The 12714-nt window shown below is 53.8% G+C and overlaps 1 protein-coding gene across 1 annotated transcript in view; it reads left to right on the top strand.

Moving 5' to 3' along the window:
* Positions 1 to 12714, top strand: part of SZT2 (seizure threshold 2 homolog (mouse)) — a gene marked incomplete at its 5' end in the record, with an annotated part of 25994 nt that overhangs the window by 9222 nt on the left and 4058 nt on the right. The window contains 17 exons of the mRNA XM_010141178.1: positions 55 to 149; positions 593 to 690; positions 1570 to 1702; positions 1814 to 1941; positions 2231 to 2361; positions 2872 to 3054; positions 3528 to 3798; positions 4027 to 4106; positions 4451 to 4576; positions 6332 to 6537; positions 6656 to 6749; positions 8114 to 8194; positions 8584 to 8658; positions 11054 to 11267; positions 11562 to 11745; positions 12046 to 12168; positions 12439 to 12711. Of these exons, the coding sequence (XP_010139480.1) occupies positions 55 to 149; positions 593 to 690; positions 1570 to 1702; positions 1814 to 1941; positions 2231 to 2361; positions 2872 to 3054; positions 3528 to 3798; positions 4027 to 4106; positions 4451 to 4576; positions 6332 to 6537; positions 6656 to 6749; positions 8114 to 8194; positions 8584 to 8658; positions 11054 to 11267; positions 11562 to 11745; positions 12046 to 12168; positions 12439 to 12711 (2495 nt within the window). The remainder of the gene's footprint in view (positions 1 to 54; positions 150 to 592; positions 691 to 1569; positions 1703 to 1813; positions 1942 to 2230; positions 2362 to 2871; positions 3055 to 3527; positions 3799 to 4026; positions 4107 to 4450; positions 4577 to 6331; positions 6538 to 6655; positions 6750 to 8113; positions 8195 to 8583; positions 8659 to 11053; positions 11268 to 11561; positions 11746 to 12045; positions 12169 to 12438; positions 12712 to 12714) is intronic.

Here is a 12714-nt window from a genome sequence, read left to right as displayed (position 1 = left end):
AGGTGGGCGAGCCCCAAGGCTACGGATGACATTGTGCTGGAGAAGCCAGAAGAGGCGCGCACGAGGCGGCGGCACAAGACTGAGAGTGTCAAGCAGCACCTCAGCCAGGATCGGGCCACAGCCACAGCTGAACTGGAGCAAGCACAGAGGCAAGCGCAGCCTGCAGGCCTGGCAGCCAGGGTCTTGTTCACCTCCATCTGCTGTATATCACTCCTCAGCCTGACATCCTGCTGGCTCTATGTGTGTCTCAGCCCCCTGAACCACATCCCCTTTCCTTGTAGTTTCTCACTTACGCAGCTAGTTAGGGAGCTGCCTTCCACACACAAAGCCTTGATCCTTACTGCTGGAGTGCTACTGGGAGCATTGCTGGTTCTCCCTGCCAGAGATCCTTTCCTTGCCTTGTGGGGCCTTGTGACACATCTGACACCCCTATGGCTACAGACCCAGAGGGACCAAGCTCAAGGGCTATGACAACCCAAAAAGGAGGCTCCTTGGGCTCTGCTCTGAAGCTGGGAGGGGTCCATTGCACTTCTGTGTCTTCATTGCTGTTGACTGATCTGGTATAACTGCTTGCTTCCTTCCTTCTTCCCAGGCGCCGAGCCTGCCAGTTGGAAGAAGGAGATGTAGGTACTATGCACCCTCTCTTCAATCAAACCTGCCAGCAGTGGATGGCATTCATGAACCACCTAGGTATGTGTCTCAGGTCCCAGCTCCTCACTCCCAGATGGGCTGGGAGTGAGCCTTTCTACCCAGAGGTCCAGGGACAAATCCTTATGTGGCAGTAAGCCATCCATCTTCATCCCTTGCTGATCACTACCTAGATATGCACCCTGACTCTCCCCAAACCTCGCTAGAGTTCCACGGGCCTCAGGGCCAGCATCAGCATTAGAAAGCTGTGGCAGCAGTCCTAGCATGTGTCTGTGCATCTGAACAAATGTGCCAAGGCCTGTGGTTGTGTCTGCCATGCTCCGAGTCCAGGGATTTGCTGGACTTGGCTGCAGATGCTATGGAGAGAACTGGACTCCCAACAGCAGCTGTGGTGGTGATTTAGCCCCCAGAAGTAGTAGGGAGGGAGGATCAGAGCCTCTGCAACATGCTGTGGGGCCGTGAAGCTGCATGGGAGACCCCCTTCTTGCAGGGAGGGAGAGCAGGAGGGATGCCCTTCATGTGGCGGGATTTGGGTCTGGATGGCTGCACTGTGCAGCTTTCTGGATACCTCTCACTTCAGTGTTTTATATCCTCTCACACCTCCTGCTGGCAAGGTAGGAGTGTCCTCCTCCTCTGATAAGAAGTAAGCCAGGGAACAGGGAATAAATGGGGGAATAAAGTGCTGTGCTCAGGGCATGCAGGGAGTTTAGTCCAGGTCCCACTTCAGGCCTGAAACCAAGGGTTATTTCCACCTTCATCTTTTCCTCCTCTGTGTAAGGTCCTTGTTCTCCAGCTCTGCCTGCCTGGCAGGCAGGATCTTGGCGTGCACAGGGCTCCCTTAGCCCTCTTCGCTGCCCAGGCAGGTGGGGCTTGGCTCTGGGGCAGCTTGGCACCTTTTCCTACTGTAATTCTTCCATGCAGGGTGCCCCTCAGTGCAGCAGTGCTCGTTGGAGATTGTGTCCCGTTTTCTCCTGTCCTCCATCCTGGTGGAAGTGGTGAGCCTGGTCACTGCCCTGGCAAGCGATACCACTGTCAAGGTGTTTGAGCGGATCTGGTGAGTTATGTGCTTCATAGAGGGGCTGTTCGGCACCAGCAAACGCCGATCATCTGTGCCAGCCTCTGCTCCCATGGCTCTGCTTGTCAGCTTCTCTGGTGCACTTTGCAGCTGCCATCGGGGCACCGCCTTCCTGCCCTATAAGCCTGGCCAGAGTGCCAGCACTCGCCCTGCAGCCATCAGACACTTCATCCTGTTGGGACGCAACTTCCAGCAGTGGCGTTGCAGCACAGAACAGGGTGAGTGCTCTGCCACGGTCCATGGGACTGTGTGTGGGGGGCTTTTGGGATAGGGGATGTCTCCTTGCTGGGACAGACTGCCTGTGTCCAGAGGTGGGCAGTGCATTGTCTTGTTTGCAGCTCCTGAGCTTATTCTCAGCTTATTCTCAAATTTGCTTATGACTGCTTATTTCAAGATGAGCTTGAGCGGTACTGTGGCAAAATACCCTGTTGTGTTGCCTTAATGGGATATGGGATGTAAGAGTGGGATGCACTAGTTCTGGCTGCACATAACTCTGGCTTCTTCCAGCTCACAAAGGGCTCCAGCGCTTTGAGGCCATGGAATTCAGCTCGGCAGAGAGGGGGTCCGATCCCAGCCTTGTTGGACGAGACCTGGCACCCCGGCAAAGGTTCCTCTTCATGGAGATCATAGATAAAAAGGTAGCAGTGGTGCCCGTGTGATGATGTCTCCTGAAAACCAGGCTGTTCCCAACTGGCCCAAGGGCTAGAAAGAGGAGAGGAAGGTGCCTCTGCAGGCAGCCAGCCTTCCCTAGACTGGAGCCTTCCAAAGCAGCTGTGCAGGACATCTCTGCTAATGTCACAAGCAGGGCTGGGGGTTCCCTGCATCACTATGGGGAATTTGGTGGGGCAGCAGCTCTTGCTGTCTTTGACTTCAGCTGCCCCGCTGTGGACTATAATTGCCTTTTCCCTCCCTGCAGCAAGGCCCACGTCAGGCTGGGCATGTGTGCTGCCAGTGTGAGTACCAGCACCACTGCTGTGGCTGTTAACGGGGGGGCTGTGGGTGAACTGTTGCCACTATCTCTGTCCCAGCCCCGTCACCTGAAACTGCCTGCAGCAAGTACCACCCCAAGCACCTGGGGCAGCCTGTGTCACCATGCAGGTCCTCCCTGAGTGCATCCTTCAGCCTTCCTCCCCCTTCTCTCTCTCCAGCTGACACTCTACACCTACAACTGGTCCCCAGACCTGGGGGCCAACCTGAACTGCTCACTTACTCGCCTGCTGCAGTGGCAGAATGCCCGGTCTCACATTGTGCATTGCCTGCTCAGCCAGAAGCTGGGACTCTTCCACCACCACTGCTTCATGGATACACCATGGCATGAGGACAGCAAGCAGGTAGGGCACCCTGCCGGGCAGGCCAGTTCTTCCCTGTTCAGGAGGAGACTTGGCAGCTCAGGGGTCTGAGGAAGGTTGCAGACAATTCTGTGCTTTGTTGGCTTTGTTGTTGCTTCTGCGCTGGTTGGCAAGGCATGCCCAGGTGCTCACGTGTCCAACTGTGGCCAAGTCCAGCCAAGTTGTTGCTGTCTGCTCTTGGAGGCAGCCACAAGTGGAAAGGGAAGCAGGTTCTGCTGTTGGCAGTGCTTATCTGTGCCTAGATTATTTAAGGTGGAAGAGGCTGGAGAATGGACATTAGGGCCACTGCACATTAGGGCCATGCTGGGCCAACACCTGCTCTCTTCAGGACTGGTGATGGAGAAGGCCAACTGATAAGTCTGCAGATGGCCAAAATTGGGTTTACTCTGTTCTTGTGGGTCCTTGCTCCAAGGCTGGCAGTAAACAGGCTTTCATGGCTGTGTCTGTCTGCTTAGGAGCCAAATCCTTTCCTGAACTCCACTTTGGAGGTGGATGCACTGATCCGGAGCTCCAGCCCACCACCTAGCAAGGAACAAGGCCGACTGAGCAGCTCTGCTCGCAGCCTACCATCTCTGCACTTCCATCCCGATGTGGTGCCCTTTGATGAAGCTCTGCGGGATGTTACCACTCTCAAGCGCATACCCCATGGGCCTGACTCGGGACCTTTTGACCCTGTGTCTCGGCATGGAGCCCAGTTCCTGGAAATCAAGAACATGGAGAGGAAAGGTAAAGCAAGGGGCCTGACTCTCATAGGAGCCTGCCTAATCAGCTTGCTCCTGGAAAAGGAGCTCAGAAAGAGCAGACAAGAATTCTGGCAGAGGGATCAGTTCTCGACTCCTCCAGTCAGGGTGCTATGATGGAATGGATTATGGCCTGTGTAGGGTGGGAGGGAAGGGGAGTGGCAATACTCAGGGCTTTAGCTTGATACTCTTGTGGCTACTCTCTTTCCTCCAGAACTGGAGAAGCAGATGAAGATTGAAAATCTCTTTGTTACCTGGCAGCAGAGATCAGCGCAGTCCAACATGCCTATCAGTGTGAGTGCAGCCCAGGCAGGTGGGGACAGCAGGCTGGGCCTTTTTGCAGTGCACTGGTAGCACAAGCATGCCTATGGCAAGGGGGAGCACTGGCACTCAGAGCAAGGTGTGTGTTGGGGATGGTGTTGGCAGTGGAACAGTGCTCTCTGTTTGAACTTCTGGGGTTGCTGGGCTCTAGCACCATGCTTGGGCATGGTACTTACTGACCAGCACTGGAAAGACTGTAAAACAGAGGGTTACCTCTAGAGTTTGGTCTCTGAGCATCAGTGCACTGTTCTGGACAGCTTGTTCCTAAGCTTGAGGAGGGATGTGTGCTGTAACCGTGTTCCTCTTGTGCTGTGCAGCTGGCAGACCTGGAGACCCTGAAGCAGTCCTCACGCCTGGTTCACTACTGTGCTACCCCCTTGCTCTTCGACCCAGCCTTCCGGCAGCAGATCCAGACTGACCAGCAGGGCAAGGTAGAGGGGAAGGTAAGTGTCAGCAAGTGGCAGCAGGGCTGGGCTTTGTGCACGGGGCCAGAGGGTGGCTTTGCAATCCTTTCCCAAGACAAGGCTGCTCTGAGCTTGTCCCTGCATTATAGGATGAATTCACACCATGTAAGATGGAGACTGAGAAAATCCTTGGGTCCTCAAAGCCTTCCTCCTGCAGTCACACCATCCCTGGGAAAGTCTGATTTCCTTTTTCTGCCGAAGGAACTCAGGGCTGAGTCTAGCAAAGCCATCAGAGAGGACTGTCTGGTACTGATCTGTTGAGGAAGCAAAACTTCCCTATAGGCATTCAACAGCCAGACCTGGTAAGCCAGACCTGGACCCAGCAAATAGCTGGAACAATTGAAAGCAAATCAGCTGAATCCTGAGCAGGCTGCAACCTGACAGACTGTAAGTGGAGTAGATCCCATACCAGCTGTTCACGGTCTGTATGTGTGTCAGAAAGAAAGAACAGGCCGTTGTAATTTATCTAAGTGTCAAAAGGGTTCTGACAGGCTCTTTAAGCAGTGGTTGCCACAGAAATTGAGCACTCGCAAGTGAAAGGAAAAGTATCATCACAGAGTGAAAACTTCACTTTGCTTCTGGAACAGAGCAAAATGAAAATTGGTTAGTCAATTTGAAGAGCCTTTAGAGCCTGGCAGCAGAGGTTTCAAGGTTGTGTATTGGGTTCCGTATCTCCAGATAATTCATCGCAGTACCTGTGAGATGCCAAGCTTTGCAGTGCTATATGGCTGTTCACATTGGTCAGAGCAGAAAAAGACTGTGAGGAACGCAAGAGGGACCTGAGTAGCCTGTGCAGTTAGAGATATTGTGGGAGCTGGGACCTGGTTCCCAGTAAAACAGAGCACAATGTGGAGAGAAATTTGAACTCCTCCTGTACTGTACACGAGCTGCAGAGCCTGTGCAGAGCAGACAGCTCAGGGGATTTCTTCTGTTTGAGAAGTGTTGATACAAAAGGCAGACCACTTAGAGTGCATTGGTAAAGGGTGTTAGTATTATGGGTAAAATTCCAATGCATTTATAAATACGGGAGTATTAATGCCTTCTGGGCAGTAAGCATGAGACCAAGTATCTTGTGGCAAAGGCACTGAACTAGAGAGACTTGGAGAAGGTCAGAGAGTAGCCAGAGAGACCCCAGGTAAAAAGACTGCTCCTGAGGTAGGTGAATGAAAGGGCAGATAGAAATGTACAAAAGAGCCACAGGCTTGAAGTAGAGAGATCGAGAAAAGAAACCTCAGTCTTCCACAGCACAGAAAAGGAATATTTAAGACATCAAAAGGAGAACTGAAAATGAACAGTAGCACTGAACCATTCCTATTCAGTGGTACTGAACCACTAGTAAATTCTGAGAAGTCAGCGGGATTCATAAGGGGACTGGCCTCTTACCATGGCAGTAGGACCTGAAGCTCTGCTGAGCCTTGTGTGAACCAGTTGTGAGCCGCTAACACTTTGTGGAAGCTATTCAGTGGAGGTAGATGTGAATGTCCCTCTTCTGCCAGAGCACCTTTTCCTGTAGTCTGTTGCAGTGCTGGTGGGTCAGTCCATAGCTGGGTAGATCTTGGATCTTGTGTTTTAGCACATGCACTAGGACAATGTTTGGGGAACCAGCTGTTGGTGTTCTCTGGCTGAGGGAGGTCTGCCCTCTGCTTGAACAGGACACCTTGTGGTGTCCCAGGGAGAGTCACCTGCTGAGGCCAGTCACAGCAGGTCTCCTTAGGAAATTATTTTCTCTTCCAGAAGCGCCACCGCTCAAATGATTCTACAGCTTCAGGGAGAGACCGCAGCCACAGCTGTGACTCGGCAGAAGCACTACCCTGCAAGGTGAAGGAGGAGCCCTGGCTGCAGGAGATGTGCAATGCCTTCTTGCAGCAATACATCCAGTACCTGCAGAGCATGGGCTTCATTCTGGTCCAGGTGCGGCCACCCTCACCCACCACTCGCAGGTCAGTGATCTGGAAACCTGTTGTTGGAGAAGGGCCAACACACTGAGCTATGCTCTGGTTTGACACAACAGGAGATGTTGGCTCCCCTGCTCAAGTCTGTCTCTGCTGTCATTTCTAGTAGCACAAGCCGGATCCGAGCTCTGGCAGCAATGGGTGTGGAGGGGAGAGGGTCCTTTTCCTACACGAAGCCAAAAGCAGAGGGGAGTCCAAAGGTGAGTGCATGTCTGTTAGAAGGGTGGAACTAGGATGGAAGTCAGGGTGTGGAGCTGGGCAGTTCTCCTGTGTGACTTTTGAATCAGTTTCAGGTAGAAAGGATGTGAGAGGGCAGAGAAAGCACCAAAGCAAAAAACTCCCTCTGTCTAGACTAGCACCATTTTGGGCATGTTGGGTCAGATGACACCTCCTTTCCCTCCTGCAGCCCTCAGAGCCCCTTGCGAGTGGATGGAACGAGGGCAAGTCTCAAAAGGATGGCAACAACTTGGAGAGGACTCAGACGAGGAGCGGGGTGACCTGGGTCAGGAAAGCTGCCCTTGGTTGTGATTCTGGTTTACCTGTCAGAGCATGGTTAAGGGCAACTCTGGGGCAGAAGTATCTTTATGTAGAATGAGATGAATGCTGAAGTTGAACAGGTCAAAGAAGATAAACATGAAATGGCTCTACTGTGAGAGCAGGCTGATCTTCCTTAATTCTGAAGAAGTGGCAACTAGGGAGGAACAGGACAGAACTCTACTGAATAGCAGCTAACCTGGAAAGAGATTGCCTCCTTGCTGTCTTGATACAACACCTAGACACCATTGAATGAAAATATTGGGAGCCAGTTTCAAAGGGAGTGTTTCTTTGTGCAGAAGGTAACAGTGGCCATTATCAAAAGGTTTTGTGAACACCAAGTGCTTACGTGAGTTTTGCAAATACGAGTTTACAAGAGAGGGTGGATGAGTACCTGGAAGAGGAATCCATCTGAGTTGCTAGCTAGGCAGGGATCATTTGTGGCTCATGAAATCACCCAGGGATGATGGGAGCACATAGCATTTGCCCACCCTTTTCTGACACTTTCCTGGCACCTGCCTTTGGCTGATGTCGGTATTGGACTGTGGGCAAGACAACACATTGAAGTTAAAACAAGGAGAGACCAATCCACTGGAACAGCGTATCAGGGGCAAATAAATATGCTGGTAGCTAAGCTCTGAGTCCTGACTGGAGGCCTGTGCTAGCTGCTGTGTCAGGCAGATGTGATGGTCTGAGGAGAGCTCAGTAGAGACAGGTAGGAGAGAGATTTTGTGGACAGCATTACCCCTCAGCTCACTGTGTCCTCAGGCTCTGGAGACACCCTGTCCTGAGTAAGCAGGAGGTGAAGAGAGCAGTGTGCCTGGTGTGCTCTCTCAAAGGATGTTTAATAGAGTTCTTTTCACAGTTAGCTCTGGCATGTCTGCTTTCCGCCCTCGGGTGAGGGTGCTCAGTTGATGAGGTTCCTCTATTTCCAGCTCTGCCACAGAACCTCATGGCAGCCTCGCATCTTGGTGTGCAGGCTGCTGTCCTGTACCAGAGAGCCTCTTCAGCTTTGTTTTTCTCTTCCCAGAGCACGAGCACTGCTGTTGCCACCTATCATCTACAGAGAGCTCTTCCGGGTGGGATTGTGCTGATGGAGTTGGCCTTCCAGGTAAGAAAGAACAAGAAGCAAAGTATGATCTCTGGGGGTCCAGGTGACAGAGTGAGCAATAAGGAGTGCAGCAGGGACATGTGATTTCTTGTCCTGTCTCTACCATGGTCCTGCAGGACTGCAGATCAGCTAGACATGGTTCTGCAGGACTCAGAGCCGAAAGAGTTGCCTGGAGTGGGGCGCTAATAAAAGATGCGAGGGCTCAGCACCAGGTAGGGTGCTCTGTGCTCACAGCCACATGTTGGCTGGGCCAGCTTGGTCCAGACAGGAGGAGAGGCAGAACATGGAGCAAGAGTGTCTGGGACCCAGCCCAGAGGGTGAAGCACAGGGGCTGTTGTTTCCTGGAGAGACGCAAAGCCTGTGCTATGCTCATGTGCTCTCTCCTCCAGGGCTATTACTTCTGTGTGAAGCAGTATGCACTGGAGTGCTCACGGATCCCCATGGGCCAGTCTGTCAACTCACAGGTAATGGCTTTGCAGGCACAGCTGGTTCTCCTCGGCGTCAGGGCATGCTTTGGGGGAGGCAACAATCTCTGGGACATAGTGGGCATTTCAGGTGTAGCAAGTTCTGAAGAGCACTGCTCCCTCCTTGTGAAAAAGCAGAATGGCACAGAGCCTTCTACAGCCACATGCCCTCCATGACATGCTGCTTGAGCAGATCTGGAGTGCAGTGAAAGGGGGCGGGAGGTCTGGCAAGAGGATGACTCTTGTCCTAGCTTGGGAAGCAAGACAGCAGGCTGAGGAGGAAGAGGAGTAATTCTTTCGAAGATGACTACTCCAGGGAAAGTCAGTGCATGGAAAGCCAGAAGCTCTCTGCTTCCCTTGGAACAAGAAGGAAGTGGAATGAGAACAGGGTTCTGTGAACAAGGTTGGCTACCCCTTGCTGGAGGACATCACTTTCTGCACCTTGAGTCCTGGTTCTTGATACCTCTGTGCCTTGCTCTACAATACCATGGGGTTGCCTACTCCCTTCTCTTCTGGTGTGTCAGGGTGTCTCTTGCCTGTCCCCAGGTCAAGGCACTGGGAGTCACCGGGTGGCTGCCTAGGGGCTGGTGAGCCCCAGCCTGGGGCAGGAGGTGTACATAACCATACTGTCCTTTCCAAGGTGGCTCTGTAGCAAAGCTGCATGTTGTATACACGAAGAGTAGCTCTTCTAAGCTTAGAGCCTGAGGGTTGCTGACCCCTTTCTGGGAAGCCCACACGTGCACACAGCAGGGTTCCCAGGCTGCAGCTGCCATTTCAGGGAACATCCAGGCACTCTCTGCCTGGCTTGAGAAAAGACTTCACTTGGTTTTGCAGTGGGAGGGGATGGTCCTGGAAGTGACAGGCAGGAAGGGTTCTTGCTGCAGGGGCCTGGCCAGCCTTCCCACACACTGGGACTATTCCAGTTCCCCCAGATGGGGCAGCTGAGCTCCTCTGCCCCTTCTCTCCCCTTATCCCACTCTGGGCCTGTGTGGGACAGGCTGGATGCAGGAACAGGCTGGGCAGTGCCTTGCTCTCTCCCCACTGGCTGCGCATCTCTCTCCATCAGGGCACTCTTACAGCCAGAGCTTGCAGCAAATACTGCATGGGACCCAGCTCCATCTCTGAGCCTGCAGTACATCCTCTCCTCCCATGGCCATGCTCAGCATGGCAGGACCTGCCAATGCAGGGCTGAACCTCCCACTGGCAGTGCTTCCACCCTTCCTGCCCAGTGCCTGGCTGTGGGAGCTGCCTCTTGCCCTCCTGTGCCAGTGCCTTCCATAGCAGTACCTCCCACAGTGGGCAGCACAGCTCGGGAGGAGGATGGGGTGGGCCCCAGGTGCTGGAATGGGAATAGCACCCTGTGTTTCTTACTTTTTGCCCTGCCTTTCCTGAGGCAAAGCTACAGGCTCCTCTCAAGCCTTGTCCTGGTTGTGCAGGTTGTTCTCTGGCTCATAGCAGCAGCAGTGCAGGTGGTACAGAGAGCAAGGGCAGCCTGTTCTCCTGCCAGTGCCTCCTTCCTGCTTGTTTTCCCTGCTTGCCTCCTTCTTAAACCAAAGGATTATGATGTGGGTCACCTGCCCAAAGGTATCAGAGAGCCAAAAGACATTAAAACCGTGGGCTTCTGGTACGAATGCAAGGCTGAGGCCTTTACTGACACTGTCCTCTGGCAGAGTAGCTGCAGTTGTGCCAGGAGCATGGCCAAGGGTGAGTGTGTGAAAGCCAGTGCTGACCTGGCAAAGAGCTGGCATGCTGTGCAGAGGTGATGGCCATGTACCAGAGGGATCTTCTCTGGGCATAGCTGTGACACACCAGCCACCACTGGATTTTCCAACAGCTAGCCTTGGGTCCCTGTTAGTTACTGAGTGCAGGACATTAACAAATCTGCTGTTGCCCATCTCTGGGTCCAACCACTCCTTACAAGCCCCTGCACTGCCTCCTGCTCTCAAGGGACATTCAGGGAGTCAGTCTTTGCCTGTAGATCCAGAAGTTCCTGAGGCTCCAGCCCCGGTGTGTCCTGTACCCGCTCGGGGACTAGGCAGTGCAGAGCAGTCCTCAGCTGAAAGGAGGCTGTGTCCTCCTTCACAGCCACATGGCTTTCAGCTCAAGGTGGGGATGAACTTCGTGCCAAAAAGGAGGCAGTGTCAATCAGTCTGTGCTGCTACTGGAGACCAGAAGTGGCATCCAGTGTGGAAGGAGCCACCAAGCTGGATCCCTTGGGGGCAGGCCTGCAGATCTGCTATTTGCACTGTGTGCACATCATCTCAGCTGCATCCTGCTCTGGTGCTGGGGCAAGGGTGGCTGCACTGGCTCTGCCATGCCTCGCTGTCAGCGGGGCTTGCAGGAGGGTGTGAGGTGCCTGGTAACATCCCTGCCTTGACTCCCTGTCCTTCTGCAGCTCTCTATGCTCTTCACGGAGGAGTGTGACAAGGTGCGGGACCTCATGCATGTGCATTCGTTCAGCTACGACTTCCACTTGCGAATAGTCCACCAGTATCTGCTGGGCTCCCACATGACTCTCCGCCAGGGCTACCATCTCACCAGCTTCCTGGAGGATTTCATTGCCCACCACACTGACATCCCCAAATTTGGCCGCAACCATGTTTTCCAAGGTGTGTAGCTCAACATGTGACTGATGTAGCTCAAAATCACTCTGGGGTTGATCACCAGCCCATCACTTGGTTCCCAAGTGCTTTACAAATAAACGTGACTTGGAGTATCCAGGGAGATGACAGGGAGAGGGTGACAAGAGGGGCCCAGCACCAGGGGAGATTCTTGCTGCCTTGTTGTGGAAGGGAGGTGGGTTGCTCTAGAGCTCTCCCCCAGCATAGTTCGTAAGACCCTGCTCTGCCCAGGTAAGAGGTGCTGAGCATCTCTTGTGATAGCAATGTGTCCTCTTCCACTAGGTATGCTGGCCCTGCCTACTAACATGATCACTGCTCACCAGCTGTACAACTACATCGCTGACCATGCCAACACCTACCACATGAAACCCCTACGCATGGCCCGGCCGGCCACAGGCAGTGACAACAAGAAGGGGACACCAGGCACAGAGCAGAACGAGTATGCACTGGTCTCTATTTGGAACAGGTGAGTGCATCTCCTGCAAGTTCCCTGAGCTGCTGGAGGCTGGTGGGTACCCCTCTGTCCTGGGGACACTGCCCCAAGGTGCCAGCAAGGCTGACTGTTCTACATAGTGCTAGGCAGCAGTTCTGCCTGGCTTTTCCAAGATGGGATGGTGTGCATGTGTGCGCAGGCATTTGACATTTCCATCACACTTCTGAGGAATCCTGCCCTGTCGAGTTCCCCATGCCCAATAGTTCTGTTGTGACCAAGAGCTCTGGGGAACAAAGTGAGGTTCCCTTCATAATGATGTGCTTTTGCTCCCAGCTCGGGCTCCTACAAGGACTCTGAAGGTCTGCGTCATCATGATGACTTTGATGTGTCCCTCCTGGTGTGTCACAGTGCAGCACCGTTTGAGGAGCAGAGTGAGGCAGAGAGACGCATGCTCCGGTGAGCACTGGGAGCCCAGAGATATGACGCCAAAGCTTTCTGTCTGGGGAGGAGGGCTCTGGGAGGGATTGGCACTGTCTGGGGCACCACAGGCTGGTTTGGTGCTGTCTGGGGAGGACCCTCACAGGGAATTGGACAGCATGGTATGTGTCCTTGTCTGGGCAGAGAAGCATCCTTACTGGGAGGGACAGAGAGGCCCATGATTAATTTGTAGCCTGGCTGAGAAGGAAGCAGCCCTTCCCCAGGTCACAAGTGTCTCCTTGCTCTCAGCTTGCGTTTCTACGTCATCATGACTAGCCAGCGGGAGCTCTTTCCCCGGCTCACGGCTGATATGCGACGCTTCAAGAAGCTGCCACGCTTGCAGCGGGAAGTGCTGGAGCCTGTGGTGGGCCGGGCAGCCTGGGAGGCAGAGGAGCCAGAGACAAGCCTGGGGCGGCAGCAGCCAGCAGAGCGGGCGCTGTGGCAGGATGTGGAAGACAGCAGCGAGTTCTACGTGGGGGGCACGCAAGTCAAACTGGGGCCAGGGCTCTTCTACACCTCGCCGCT

This window comes from Buceros rhinoceros, unplaced genomic scaffold (assembly GCF_000710305.1).
Source record: "Buceros rhinoceros silvestris isolate BGI_N320 unplaced genomic scaffold, ASM71030v1 scaffold24118, whole genome shotgun sequence".
Lineage (NCBI taxonomy): Eukaryota > Metazoa > Chordata > Aves > Bucerotiformes > Bucerotidae > Buceros > Buceros rhinoceros.
The sequence above is the reverse complement of the archived record's forward strand: the minus strand, read 5'-3'. Positions and strand labels throughout refer to the sequence as shown.